General features: G+C 44.7%; 1 protein-coding gene across 1 annotated transcript in view; it reads right to left on the bottom strand.

Annotated features, from left to right (window-relative positions):
* Positions 1-4,060: 4,060 nt before the first annotated feature.
* The window catches only part of PPP3R1 (protein phosphatase 3 regulatory subunit B, alpha), a 40,675-nt gene continuing 29,105 nt past the window's right edge, over positions 4,061-15,630 (bottom strand). The window contains exons 4-6 of the mRNA XM_066595469.1: positions 14,274-14,333; positions 13,015-13,199; positions 4,061-6,209 (exon numbers count right to left, since the gene is read on the bottom strand). Of these exons, the coding sequence (XP_066451566.1) occupies positions 6,162-6,209; positions 13,015-13,199; positions 14,274-14,333 (293 nt within the window). The 3' untranslated portion in view covers positions 4,061-6,161. The remainder of the gene's footprint in view (positions 6,210-13,014; positions 13,200-14,273; positions 14,334-15,630) is intronic.

Below are 15,630 nucleotides of genomic sequence, written 5' to 3'. Positions count from 1 at the left end.
AAAAATCCTAATTTCTACACACTTTCCCACCATCATGTTCATTACAGAATCACATAAAGCTTGTGCATTCCCCTTGGTCATAAAATACGTGTTTCCAGATATTCTATGTAGGCCTCGTTCACACAGGTGATTTTGCTGCGTTGCAACAAATTGCGTGTTCATTCAGCCCATGCTTTCCATGGGTTCATTCATATGTGCGACATCCCAACACAAAAACCTTGTGAGGTTTTGTAGCCTACAGTTAGGGCCAGAAATATTTGGACAGTGACACAAGTTTTGTTATTTTAGCTTTTACAAAAACATGTTCAGAAATACAATTATATATATAATATGGGCTGAAAGTGCACACTCCCAGCTGCAATATGAGAGTTTCCACATCCAAATCGGAGAAAGGGTTTAGGAATCATAGCTCTGTAATGCATAGCCTCCTCTTTTTCAAGGGACCAAAAGTAATTGGACAATGGACTCTAAGGGCTGCAATTAACTCGGAAGGCATCTCCCTCGTTAACCTGTAATCAATTAAGTAGTTAAAAGGTCTGGGGTTGATTCCAGGTGTGTGGTTTTGGATTTGGAAGCTGTTGCTGTGACCAGGCAACATGCGGTCAAAGGAACTCTCAATTGAGGTGAAGCAGAACATCCTGAGGCTGAAAAAAAAAAAGAAAAAATCCATCAGAGAGATGGCAGACATGCTTGGAGTAGCAAAATCAACAGTCGGGTACATTCTGAGAAAAAAGGAATTCACTGGTGAGCTTGGGAACTCAAAAAGGCCTGGGCGTCCACGGAAGACAACGGTGGTGGATGATCGCCGCATACTTTCTTTGGTGAGGAAGAACCCGTTCACAACATCAACTGAAGTCCAGAACACTCTCAGGGAAGTAGGTGTATCTGTCTCTAAGTCAACAGTAAAGAGAAGACTCCATGAAAGTAAATACAAAGGGTTCACACCTAGATGCAAACCATTCATCAATTCCAAAAATAGACAGGCCAGAGTTAAATTTGCCGAAAAACACCTCAAGAAGCCAGCCCAGTTCTGGAAAAGTATTCTATGGACAGATGAGACAAAGATCAACCTGTACCAGAATGATGGGAAGAAAAAGGGAACGGCACATGATCCAAGGCACACCACATCCTCTGTAAAACATGGTGGAGGCAATGTGATGGCATGGGCATGCATGGCTTTCAATGGCACTGGGTCACTTGTGTTTATTGTTGACATAACAGCAGACAAGAGTAGCCGGATGAATTCTGAAGTGTATCGGGATATACTTTCAGCCCAGATTCAGCCAAATGCTGCAAAGTTGATCGGACGGCGCTTCACAGTACAGATGGACAATGACCCCAAGCATACAGCCAAAGCTACCCAGGAGTTCATGAGTGCAAAAAAGTGGAACATTCTGCAATGGCCAAGTCAATCACCAGGTCTTAACCCAATTGAGCATGCATTTCACTTGCTCAAATCCAGACGGAAAGACCCACAAACAAGCAAGACCTGAAGGCTGCGGCTGTAAAGGCCTGGCAAAGCATTAAGAAGGAGGAAACCCAGCGTTTGGTGATGTCCATGGGTTCCAGACTTAAGGCAGTGATTGCCTCCAAAGGATTCGCAACAAAATATTGAAAAAAAAATATTTTGTTTGGGTTATGTTTATTTGTCCAATTACTTTTGAGCTCCTAAAATGTGGAGTGTTTGTAAAGAAATGTGTACAATTCCTACATTTTCTATCAGATATTTTTGTTCAACCCTTTAAATTAAACGTTACAATCTGCACTTGAATTCTGTTGTAGAGGCTTCATTTCAAATCCAATGCGGTGGCATGCAGAGCCCAACTCGCGAAAATTGTGTTACTGTCCAAATATTTCTGGCCCTAACTGTATGTTTCCCTATGGAGCCTTCCTCTGTTGCATCGCCCGAAAACATGATTTTCGTGCGGTGCAACGTTGACAGTAGAAAAGCCTACAGTCAAAGCCCTACTCTAAGCCCTGGCTGCAGGAAAAAAAAAAACAAAAAAAACACCAAACAGTATACATCACCTTAGAAGTTCTGTCCGACCCCACAGCATCTTCTCCCCGGCACTTCATCTCTTCTGGCCAGGGATTGAAAAATCCCCGACTTCTGTAAGCGCTGCCTTCGATTGGCTGACGCTCAGCCAGACACAGCCAGCGGTTCCAGGAGGCAGGGATTTTTCAATCCTCAGCCAGAAGAGATGAAGAACAGCAGTCCCAGGAATGGGAAGAAGCTGCAGCAAGCCAGACAGCACTTCTAGGTAGTATTTTTTTTTTTTTGTCCCTGTAGCTAAGGCTTATTTTTGAGGTAGGGCTTATGGTTCAAGCACCGTGCTCCCCACCCCAAAAATAAAATAATCCTCGCATGTGGTGCTACAGAATTGGACCAGCAATGCGATATCGCTGCGATTTTTTCACACCACTGCCGTGTTGCCCGCTTGCACGAAGCCTTAAAGGGGTTGTCCCGCGGCAGCAAGTGGGGTTATACACTTCTGTATGGCCATATTAATGCACTTTGTAATGTACATCGTGCATTAAATATGAGCCATACAGAAGTTATTCACTTACCTGCTCCGTTGCTGGCGTCCACGTCTCCATGGCTCCGTCTAATTTCGCTGGCTTCTTGCTTTTTTTAGACGCGCTTGCGCTGTGCGGTCTTCTGCCTGGTGAATGGAGCCGCTCCTGCCGGAGAGCTGCTCACCGCGTCGTCATCGAAGCTTTGCCTCCGTCACGTGGTGCCGATCAGCCAATGAGGTGGCTGTATCGGCAGTGGAACGCGGAAGACAGAAGAAGAAACTCCATGGTGCACCATGGGAAGACCCGCGGTGCACCGTGGGAGAAGACCAGCGGCGCCATCTTTAAATGAAGAAGCTGCAGAACGCTGATGCAGGTAAGTGCAATGTGCTTGTTAAAAACTAACACATGCTTTCTTTTTCACAGGGCAGAATGCAAGGGTCCATTTAAAAAAAAAAAACGCTTTCGCCGCGAGACAACCCCTTTAAGGGGCATGTACCAACTATATTTTTCTTAGAAATTAAAACAGAATATGAAAGTCTCCATTTTTCTATATATTTTTTTTTTTAATTCTGTTGTCTGAACATGATTATGGTGGCAGCCATCCTGCCTTTGCAGCAGCCTCATGGGCCATCCACACAATGTAGAGCAGCAGGCCTATTTACTTCTATGGCAGACAGTTCTAGGCAGGGAAGGGGTAATTAGTGACCATCACTTCTGGTGGATCCTGGTGTTATTCAGATGCAGAGCGGAAACCATGGCCCCAACACCTGTGATTTCAATGAGAGCCACTACAGTGGGGTCTGAGCAGTGCTTCCCCTTAGCCGCCACCCCGCTAAGGTTTCTGCATTTTAGTTGTATCATTGTTTTGCATTTTTTTTATTTTGGCTTTATCTTTTTTGTAAGCACTGGCTTTTTTGTGTTGAAGCCTAAAACACATTGATAAATGCAGATCGTGCCGTCCCTCCAAGGCAACAGTGGCATTAACCCTTTGTGTGGATGCAGATGCCTTGGGCTTTCTCCAAGGAGCGACGGCAATAAGAGTTTTGGGTGTATGGACTGCATTGGGGGTATAATCTATGCTTTAGCGGAAGCTAGAGCAACCCTTGACAGTCGCACCCAAGTGACCTGTCGCGAGTGTATGTGACATAGAAGGCCAACCGCGTACATGACATGCTAGAACAGTGTTCCCCCAACTCCAGTCCTCGGGGACCGCCAACAGGTCATGTTTTCAGGATTTCCTCAGTGTTGCACAGGTGATGTAATTATTGTCCGTGCCTCAGACGTTGCCACAGGCGTTCTTACTATAGGATATCCTAAATACATGACCTGTTGGTAGTCCCTGGAGGGCTGGAGTTGGGGGCCCCTGTGCTAGAAGACCCAATGCAAATTAGGCAGTCACCTCAGAGGTTTCACTGTATGGGCACAAGGAACAGGGCTGTCGAACAGTCATCAGTAACTATGAAAGAAGTTTGAGAAAACTTTTCTTGCAAAGTAGAATTGCTTCTTTCGGACTTCTACAGTAAGAGGAGGCCGGACACCGAACAACAAGTTCCATTTCTTTATTCATACAGTATGAAGAAGTCTAATTTCCTACAATTTATATAGCATGCAGAGGGAAAAAAAAACATTCAACATTAACCATTTCCCCACGCAAACCTAGAAAAAAAAAAAAAAAAAATCTCCGATAAAAGGAAATGATCGCTATTTTAATGTCAGCCAAGATATGCACAAGCATGAGAAATAGAAAGCATATGCTAAAATGTTTAGAACACAATGTATGTACAAAAAAGAAAAAAAAAAATACATAATTCACCAAAAAAAAAAAAAAAAAGACTAAATCTCCCCCTCGAAGCCGAGCGCATGGCAGCTGACACTGGAACAGAAGACCACTGGCTGGGATAATGAACCACCGACTGATCCAGAGGAGGAGGAAAACAAAAAACAAAAAAAGTGGAGATTTTTTTTTTTTCTTTTTTTAATTTTTTTTTCTTCTGATTGTTAACATCAACATGTACTAAAGTTTGGCAACATTTCTTTTATATTTATATATATAATGCAAATTATGTAAACAAGAGGAACATTTCAAATCGATCTACATGCAAAACTCCATGTCATGCAAGGACACCAAGCACCTTGATTTCTCTCGCACAGATAGAGCCCATGATGTGCAGCACTCAGTTGAAGGAACAGCTATGGCAGGCAGACACTCCCTCCCCCTCCCCCCCCCATATTTAATTCTTTTTTTTTTTTACTTTTTTCTTTTTTTCTCCTTCTAATTCACAAGCCCCCAATATAAAACCACCATAGATATGCTTCAAAAAAAATTCTGTGTGTAAGTGGGCGTGTGTATGTACGTAATCTATGTAGCCAATAGTACCACAGCAGAATAGGAGAGGCGGAGTTTCCGGAAGAGAAAAGGGGGAGGAGGGGGGAGGGGGAAAAAAAAAAAAAAAAGTCTCGCTACTTTTATATCACACTATGTAGTAAATAAAAGACAAACCGAACGATTAAAGTTTCATTTCACATGAAGGAGTACACGGAAAAGAATAAGCCACCAGAAATAAAAATACCCTCTCCTATAACCAATATACATATATCCATTTCAATATTACCAGTCATGCTGCCTGCAGTAGTTTGTTCTATTCAATGGGTGGGAGTGAGAGAAGACCCAATTCAAAAAAATTCTCCACCTTGACTATTGTCTATGCAAGAAAAAAAAAAAAAAAAGAACCGTAAAGTCCTTTTTTTTTGGGCGGTGTGGCCATTGCGACCGATGGCCCAACATTGGGGGTAGCGGCTTTGCTTCGGCAACTACGCTCTGTGCTAGAGGCGTTATATAAAAAGGGTTCTTCACTTGGCAGTAACATTCGACTACGTTTCAAGAAGCGAGAGACACAGTCCCTGGTAATATATTAACATGTATAAATTAAACATACAAATTTCCTGTCTTAAGAAAAAAACAAAAAAAAAACCTATAAAGTAGATTAACAGGAAGCAACGGCGTTGATCAACCGGTTAATGTACAAAAAAAAAAACCTAAGAGATAAAAACTTATAATAATATCACAAGAAACAATACACACTGACCAGACACCCAGCAGAAAGTATACATTCCTCTACTATATATATATAAAACTGTGTGAAATAAAAGTAAGGATTTCGATTTAGGTATTGAACGGCTTTATGTTCTGCTTGGCACTTTTTTTTTTTATTTTATTTTTTTTTATTTTCTCTAGGTTCGTTTTGTTTTCTTGTACTCAAGTAAATTAAGTTAAAGCCCGTCTAATGACTACGTAGAAAGCTATTTATATACTCCCTGTTATAAAAGAGGAAGGAAAAAAAATAAATAAAAAAAAAAAAAAAAAAAAAAAAGCCAACTCCCTTCTTTTTCTCCATCAAGCCGATATGCTCTTCCCCATTGTGCTGTCCTTCAGACTATAAAGTGCTACACCGAGTTATTGAGAGAATTAAAAAGTTCAATAACACTTAAAAGTTGGCTTCATGAGGCTCATGTTGGAAAATGTGGCTTCACAGAGAAAAATACTTCCATTTAAAATACACAGAGAGCGTTTGCTGGACGTCTTGAGCAGATCTTCAGAGATGGAGAAGAAAGCAGAAGTGTTTCGAGTGTGCCGCTCGGTGGACTCACACGTCGACCACCATCTTTTTGTGGATATCTAAACCGCCTACCACCTGGAAAAGGAGAACAAAAAAACAAAAAGGACGTCAAAAACTTGCAAATGTAGTATAAAACATTGGTAAAAAAACACAAAAAACACGAAGACAAAAAAACACAAAACCAAAATAACCACTAGAAAAAAATAACTGCAAAAAAAGGAAAAAATAGTAAAGAAAAAAACCTGCTAAAGTAAACAAAAAAACAAAAACAACAAAACATTAAAAGTTGCGGTACTTGGAAGTTCTATCCGTTCTCGTGGACCTGTGCCGCGATGAACATGACAGGTTGCAACTAGGACAATTTGCTTTCCTAATTTTGCTCATTGGGAATTGGACCGATTGGCATGCCCCAACTGGCAGGGCCTGCAATGATCAATAGTGAGAAGTTTAACCCCTTATAGCCCATTTCCTGGTAACGACTGTCGCTCGAACGAACGGAATTGACTGATTATCGTTACATCTAAATGAAAGCTAATGACTAACAAGAATTGTGTACTTCTCGGGAGTCTTCAGTTTCAGCAGGCGTATTAAAAAAAAAAAAAAATCAAACGGTGGCTTGTTCACTTCTCGTTCTGTTCAAACGCTCCCCGCTCACAGAATCTGAGGCACTGAATGAAAAGTGAATGATTCTCAATGATGATCTGCCTGTCTAAAACAGACTGCACTGGTGCAAACGAGTTAGCCGTGACGTCGCTTGCTGGTGCGCTCATTCAAATGAGAATCGGGTCTTGTAAAGAGGGCATCAGTGGCCGGTCACTAAGGGAGGGGCTCTAAACCCCTTGATATGCCTTTTACAGCACTACAGGTTTAGCCCAGTAAGAGAGCTCCATGCTGGGATGAGCAGGAGCTCCACTTTCTATAGACAGCCAGGCTTATATTGCAATGGTCGAAATCTGAAAACAAACTCCTACCCCCAGGCCATTTAACCCCTTAGATGCGGAGATCACTGCTGACAGCAGCATCTAAGAGGTGGACAGAGCAGGGGTCTCCATCTGTCACCCGCTGTTGCAGATCCATGTAACAGCATCATACAGACTGTGAAACTGACTAAAATAAATACATAACCTGCCATCAGATCTGAGCTGGTCAGAATTGGAGGTTTTGGCCGGAGTGGCCCTTCCTTTACACGTTTTTAACTTTATGAAGCAGTTTACAAATTTTTAAACAAACCAATTGTGACATTATATGCAGATATTTTATCCACTGACACGGTGATCGCTTTTTCACACTTTTTTGCGCTGCTCATATAACTTTAGTATTGGAACCAGAGGCATAACTTGAAGCTTCTGGGCCCCAATGCAAAACCTGTAACAGGGCCCCCAACTATAATGCTTTATTCATAGTACTGGGCTCCCTATATGGAGAGGAGAGGCCTTATGGGCCCCCTAAGGCTCCTGGGCCCGGGTGCAACCACATCCCTTATATAGTTACGCCCCTTGATGGAACAATTGTGCTGATCAAGAGAATAAAACTACCGTATTTTCTGGCGTATAAGATGACCTTTTAACCCCCAAAAATCTGCTCTGCAGTTGGGGGTCTTATACGCCGGGTATATAGTGGTCGAAAAAAAAAAAAAGGGGGTGGGGGGGAGAATACTCCCCTTTGGTGGCGCTGCTGCAGGCCGTCTCTCCCCCATGCACGCTTGGCAGAGCATTGCTTTCTGCAAGCGGGTCTTGAATGCCCTGCCTCCAGAAAGCTAATGCTCTGATTAGCCAACTTAGTGTGGCGTTAGCCATTCAATGACGTCATGAATGGCTGTGATTGGCTAACTTAGTCTGCCGTTAGCCAATCAGAGCATTAGCTTTCTGGAGGCGGGGCATTCAAGCTCCGCTTGCAGAAAGCAATGCTCTGCCAGCGTACACGGGGGAGCGCCAGCCTGCAACAGCGCCGCTGGAAGGGAGTATTCAAATTTTTATTTTTTTTTTCACACTGTATACCCGGCATACAAGACGAAAAGTCGCGGGTCGTCTTATATGCCTGAAAATACGGTCATATGTTATGCATGCTGCACAGTAAATCCTGTAAAAGCAAAACACAATGGTGGGGCTTCTGTCTGTTTTTTCCCAACCTACCCTCCTTTAAACCAAAGAATTCATTATAAAGTACCCCGAAGTGGCGCTGTTAAAAAAAAATCCTTATAACCGTCGACGGGAGAAAAAACAAATAGTAATATTTAAAGTTATGGCTCCCGGCATGTGAGTTTGAAAAACTTTTTTTTAAAAAGACAAACCGGTCACCAAGTGGTTAACTATACAGGTGATTCATTTCAGACCCCCCCCCCCCCCCCCCCCCCCCCAGGCGTCCATTTACTGGCAGTACCATACCAAAGACCTTCCTGCTATTGTTTACAGCCAGAATGCCTTTGTTGACCGGCTCTGGGCTGTTCTGCAGATTTACGGCCTCAGTAATAAAACAAACACGCCGGTCACAACACATGCTAATGCCTCTTGGGCTATCGGGCCCTAGACAGTCCGGTCCTGTACAATGTCCTCCTGTGCCTGCTGTTCATAGGGGACCAACACTAAGTACGTATTTAAAAAGGATTTTCTTCTTTACCACCATTTGCAGTCCGTAGAACAATGACGTACACCCCTCTGAATCCTACGCTCTTACTCATCAGGACGGCTGATCTCTAGAAGGTCTGATAGGAGTTTTCCACGGGCCATTTTTTTGTGCACAGGTATGTTAGTAAAGGACATACACCGATAAGTACAGCTGGTTGTAAAGTGAGCTGGTAGGTTTTTTTTTGGGGTGGAGGGGGTTAGACTCAGCTCCATTTCTCCCCACACTGCCCCACGGCGTGGTAAGATGGTCCCACAATGCACAGCGCCCATCCAGCTTGGCATCCACTCATCGGATAGTAAATCCGTCTCAAAAGAAGACAGTGATGCAGTTTTGCATACAAGCTGCGGGTGAAGGGGAAAGCCTGGTACGCTGTCTCATCTACAGGACGGCCATTTTGAATTCTGCCATCTTGGATTTAACTCTAGTTTTTCCAATGGGAAGACAGGTGTGTGATATGTCAAACTGGCAGAGAATTTCAGCAGAAACGCAGTGTGCTTCATGTTACCAGAACTATTCCTCCCCACGTTAACAGTCATTTTTCTGCATTACAGGCAAGGGCGTTCGCTCAAGCAGAGCGTGTTGAGATCCGGCTTGTCAAGTGAATGAAGCGCATGTCATTGGGGCAGATTTCAATCATCGCCTCCCATTATCCGCAGCACAGTTACCAAATTTCATTCTAAATTCCAACAGTTGGTCTCCGCTAAAACCAAAATCTGGGCCCCACAAACCATGATTGATGAATGAGGCCTTAAGAGCGGTTACATACGCTTCATCAGTGATGGTTTTTGGTCGTCCACTTTTTGGCCCACTCTTCTTTACAACGTTGCTTCAGTGCATTGAAGTTTGTGGGCATTTGATTATGCGCCGCTTTATTACGTTCCCACCACGGTATTTCAATTGGGTTGATGCCAGGACGTTGACTTGGCCATGGCAACATCCCGATTCTTCTCCCTTTCAGCCATTCTGATGTACATTTGCGGTTGTGCTCCAGTTTCAGTCAAGCTTTAGCCTTAAGCTAGATGGCCTCACATTTGACTGGCAGAGGAATTCATGGTTGACTCAATGACGACAAGGTGCCCAGGTGCTGGGGCTGCAAAAGAAGCCCAAATCATCACCCCTCCAACACCGTGCTTGACAGTTGGTAGGCGGTGTTTGTGCCGATATGCGGCGTGTGCTCATAATGCCACGTTTGGCAAAACCCAAAACATCTCAACTTTAATCTCATCTGTCCAAAGTCTTGTGGTTCCTTCAGATGCAACTTTGTAAAAGGAACATGGCACCGTTGATAAAGTTTGCAAAAAGGTGGCTTTCTCCTGGCAACCCTTCAATCAAGCCATACTTGCTCAGTCTAATTGTACGGTCATGAACTGGAATATTGGATCTACTACCGTAACTCAAGGCTTTAGAGTTAAAGATGTAGCTTTTGGGTTTTTTTGTAATTTCTCAGAGCATTGCATAGTCTGACACCAAGGTGAATTTGCTGGGACATCCACTCCTGGGAAGATTGTTAAGCATCTTGAATTATCTCTACTTATGAGTAACAGACTGCAGACAGTTTGGAAATGGCCTTACGACCCTTCAGATTGATGGGCAGTAGCAATTTCTCCTCTAAGATCATTGCTAATGTCTTTCCTCCTTGCATTGTGTTAATATGCCTGAATGCTCCAGACCAGCAAACTGCCAAAACTTCAGCTCTTTATAGAGGTGGTCACACTTGCTGATAAATCAAATCAAGGGCATTTGATTAAAGGCTGGTTTAGATGGGACGAGTGTCAGGCAAACTATGCCCAACACTCGTCCCCGCACATACTAGCTCCCGTGCACGGAAGCTAGTATCGTTATGTCTCAGCGGGGAGGCAGTAGATTTCTCTCCCCTCACTCCCCCGCCCCTCACCATTGACACAACACAGCATCCGTTCAGTACTGAACGGCCGCTAATTACACTGAACGAGGAGCGATCAGCTCACGTCCATCGTTTATGCAGCATAATAGCACTTGCATGCTATATTTTTACCATTATAAGTACTGGAGCTGCATATCATTTTTTTTGATAAGCGTGAAAAAATTTAAAAAAAAACACACAAAAACAAACAAAACGTGCAGTGATGCGTTTTTCTCGTTCTACCCAAAACTATCCGGTGTAATTCCTGACTCACACAACCTCAGGCGTGCTCTACCTCCTCAGGGAGGCATACCACATCTCCTTAACTAAACCCCTCTTTACCCCCCTTTCCTACCGACTGCAATCCCTGCTAGCCGCAATCCACCGCTCCCTGCAGTCATACCAATTACGACACTATACGGCTTAATTTGACTATACGTATCCCACACTCTCCACCTCGCCATACCGCGCACATCTCCAGCCCCTTTACCTTCTGTATCACCCCATTATCAGTAGTAAGCTTGTTGGAGCAGGACCCTCCCCCCTACTGTTTCCTTCAATTGATTTCTACATGTAACTGTGGTTTTGTTTTCAGTCCCGTCTTGTCAGCGCTGCGGAATATGTCGGCGCTATAAAAATAAAGATTATTACTAAGTTAATGCGGTGGTTCTAATCCTATGAAATGACACTTGGCTTGTGCTTTGAAGTGTCATTAGCGTACAGGTTCTATCCAAGACGCTACATTTTGGCGTCGGGAGGAATAAGGCCACGATGTTCAGAGCTCTGACCTGAATTATTAAACTCCAAGTTTCACAGTAATGCACAAATCCCACAGCTCACAACTTTGCTAATGTCTTTGCCTGATCTGGTTTCCCCAAGGAAGGACGTAGCAGCTGCAAAACCTAAAGATCCAAAGGCTTCACATTTCTTAAAGAGACACTACTCAGATGATGGTCGTCCAGGTCTGAGGTTTTCATAGTAGGTAAATTGAGTCATTTTAAGCCCATGATTTTGCCAATAAATCACTTAACACTTTCCAATCCAATTTGTATCCTGGTTTTCCTAGGGGGCTTACTTTTTTTCTACTGTTATACAATGGCGCTATCTGCTGGCTAAAGCCAGTACTGCATGAGGTGACACATTGGATAGGCCCCGACAGCAGAGAGGCTGGCAATATACAGTAAGAGAACCCCGATGGATGTCTTCCAACATCGGAGCTGTACAGCCTTAAATCATAATGTCTTCAGAGGTCAGACAGTGGATTGGAAAGGGTTAAAAGGGTATCTGGCAGGAGCAGGTTGGGTGCTCAGCTGGCAGGGACAGCCGAGGACCCTGAGGAGAAGTGGTTTAAGAATTGCTCAATGAGCATGATGTAGTGAATAGAGAAAGCGGCAGTGATGTTTCTTTAATTTGACCCGGTGATCACCGGCAAACCCGGCATTGCAGAGCTGCAGGGTCTTAGCATTACAAGATCAGTTCTGCCAGTGACCAATGTCACTACAGAGGGATAGTTTCCCCTCCAAGTAGGGCTACTAAGGGCGGTGCAGTTACTGTAGAAAGTAGCAGAATAGAAAAAAAAAAAAATTAATATTGCATATGTCCCCCAGAGATCTTGTATGACGACACGGATATAAAAAATTAGTTTATCCATTCATCTATATAAATAAAACCGACCACCCACTCTAAGCTAGACCGTCGTCACATCTGCCCTGTAATTTATATAGCAAAACGCCCAAAACGGGGGAACCCATTCCTATGATGTAATAAGGCTGAAAACCACCCCATGAGTAAAATCAATACAAGTTGTCTAATCCATTAGGAACAAAACACTCGGGGTCCTTAAGGGGTTAAAGGGAATCTCCGACCATTTTTCCAACTCTCGCTGTGGGCAAACGATGGCGACATGCATGCTGATTACAATGATGTGTCTGGTGTATGTATCTGTGCAGTAGTTTGAAAGAAACTTGCATTTTATTAGTAGCAGCCACTACAGGAAGTAGTCCTTGATATTCATAAACTGCAACTTGCCCCTCCCACCAGTCAATGATTAACAACTATCTCCCAGTGATAGGCAGACAGCAGTCAATCATCAGCTGGAAGGACGGGTGGGGTGTGAATAGACTGCAGTTCATATATATTAAGGACTACTTCTTGTAGACCTTTGTGTAATAAAATGCAAGTATACATATGGCAGACATATCCCTGTAATCAGCATACTTGTCACTACCTTAAGCTGCTAAGAGGGTTGCAAACATAATGGCTGCAGATGCCCTTTAAGATCGCACCCTCTCTGCCATCAGATACGGGACAGGAAGCATAGATCTGATAGTCTACAACGGTTAAAAGAGCCATTAGATCGCCAGTTCAACTTACAGCACAAAACTCTTCAAAAGATATTCTTCCGTCGCCGTCTTTATCTGCATTGATAATGGTTTTGTCTACTATCTGCTGTAGCTGGGTGTCTTTCAGATTGTTTCCAACCATCATCTTCAATACTTGGAAAAGCTCGCCATTGGAGATGTAGCCGTCCTTGTCCATGTCATATATACGGAAAGCAACTGGAGAAAGAAGAGGATGTTAAGACGACTCCTGTGTGCAATCACAACTTACAGAGTAGATGACAGAAATACCACAAAACTATTCTGCAAGTGATAAAAACTAATGCAAATGCTACATGAGATCTGCAGGCACCGGCAGCTTGTGCTATGAAGAATACGCTACCTGTGGGGGGTTAGGGGTCACGTCCGGTCACTTCTATGGACAGCATAGAGAACGACGTCCGTAACGGAAAGAATACCTGCAGACATTTGTTGCGGCAGACTCCCCTAGATTCTGCAAGATCACTGGCCCATGCGGACAGGAAACTTCTTGCAGCAAATGAGATGAATGTGCCGACATGTTCTGGAATTCTGACCTCCCATCAACACGGCGCAACAGAAATTTGCAATCACCTGATCAAGCGATGTTTGTCCACTGCTCAATGACACAATTTTGGCGCTCTTTGGCCCACCGGAGTCTCATTTTTCTGCTTCTTTAAGACCTAATGGTGCTGAACTGGTACTCTGCCGTTCTGGCTAAGGAATGACAAGCAGGGCTGGCAGACAAGCGTGTCATTCACCTGTTCATCAGAATGATTCTTGACATCCTCCTTTGACCCCTTTTGTTGCAGAGTCTCCCATCTAACGTGGATTCACATGGAAACTGATATACGGAAACTATGTCTCGCGCGATTATATGCTGCACTCCGGGGTCACAGCTTTTTTTTTTCCCCCATACAGAGGGAATCTCCGATTATGAAAGGGGGCCGGGTCTCCAATAAAACCGGCCACCCAGTGCAGATCAGGACCACCCTTCTCTTCTCACGGACATCTGTCTATCGGATGCATTTGCATAGGAGTGAGCTGCAATATGAAGCCCGGCAAGTGAGGGTTGCGGGTGGAGGGGGTACGAGATTTTTCTAATCCTGGACAACCCACTTATTGCAGGCGCAGAGCCCCTCTAAGACAGTCCTCCAGGATTAGGCCCCGCAGGTGTAGGCTGGTACATTTGTGCCCAGGTACGTGGCAGTGCCACCTATTTTCTACGGGTCGGCACTACGCCAGTACAGATTCCAACAGGTTGTAAACACTTACACCTCAGTTTCTGTTCTTTGTCCCCTTTAACGCTGAACTGTGACACTCCTTCGATGAACTCTACAAGACAAGACAATAAGTTAGTAAGATCTGGAAATAAGAAGAGTTCAGAATTAATGTACCAATTAATCAGCAAACAGTCCGAATACCCGAGGTAAAGAGTGCCGCCGTTACACCCAATCACTGGATGAGGCATAACAACACCCGCCTTACCTGGAGTGCTCCCTGCATAGGGTCATGTACTAAATCTCTTCAGCTAGAGACTACAAGACCGTCCTAGGATAGGGAACAGGAATGTGCAAAGCCATCACAGACTTAAATAAACCCATGCCAACATACTAAACTGGAAGACAACTGCCTCTAGTGCCACCTATAGGTAGTCTCCATGTGAAATGAGTGTCTAAACTACTAAGAAGTCCTGAAACATGACTAGTTACATCAGCTGAATGAGTCAAAGACATGTCTCTGATGTGGCAGATTTTCCCAAGTCGTGTTTCAAGACTATTTAATGAGTTAGACATTGACTTACAGGCTAGCTGCCTATAGGTGGCAGTAGAGAATTTTCTTTTGAAGGAAAGTTGATTTACATATTTTTCCCAGTGAGCATTGCCTGCAAAACTCCTTACACCAGCTGATCACCACAAGGAGAACCAGTACCCCAAGAGCGATTTACTGTTCTGGTATAAATACTCAATAACTAACACTTCGGGAGAAGAATTTCACCACAGAGGTGGGGACCACGAGAGCAGGTTCCCAACGAATAGATTATATCATACTAACTCAGACGATACACCCTGTAAATATATATTCCATACCGAGATCTTTCCATAAGGTGGATGAGAGGCTTTTATCGTGCGCCTTCTGGCTGGTGATCATCCAGGATGAAGCAAGGCGGCTGTCCTGGAGAACTACACGTATGGAGATCAAATCGTAGACCTCGTTGCCCTGAAAACTGCTCTAGGGCAGATCCCCGACTAAAGAGACAAGGGGAAGTGGCCTGCCCCGGGGAAGTGGCCTGCCCCGGGGAAGTGGCCTGCCCCGGGGAAGTGGCCTGCCCCGGGGAAGTGGCCTGCCCCGGGGAAGTGGCCTGCCCCGGGGAAGTGGCCTGCCCCGGGGAAGTGGCCTGCCCCGGGGAAGTGGCCTGCCCCGGGGAAGTGGCCTGCCCCGGGGAAGTGGCCTGCCCCGGGGAAGTGGCCTGCCCCGGGGAAGTGGCCTGCCCCGGGGAAGTGGCCTGCCCCGGGGAAGTGGCCTGCCCCGGGGAAGTGGCCTGCCCCGGGGAAGTGGCCTGCCCCGGGGAAGTGGCCTGCCCCGGGGAAGTGGCCTGCCCCGGGGAAGTGGCCTGCCCCGGGGAAGTGGC

The sequence above is a fragment of the Eleutherodactylus coqui genome, chromosome 3 (genome assembly GCF_035609145.1).
Source record: "Eleutherodactylus coqui strain aEleCoq1 chromosome 3, aEleCoq1.hap1, whole genome shotgun sequence".
Classification (NCBI taxonomy): Eukaryota; Metazoa; Chordata; class Amphibia; order Anura; family Eleutherodactylidae; genus Eleutherodactylus; species Eleutherodactylus coqui.
Note: the sequence above shows the minus strand (reverse complement) of the source record. Positions and strands in the feature narration are given on the sequence as shown.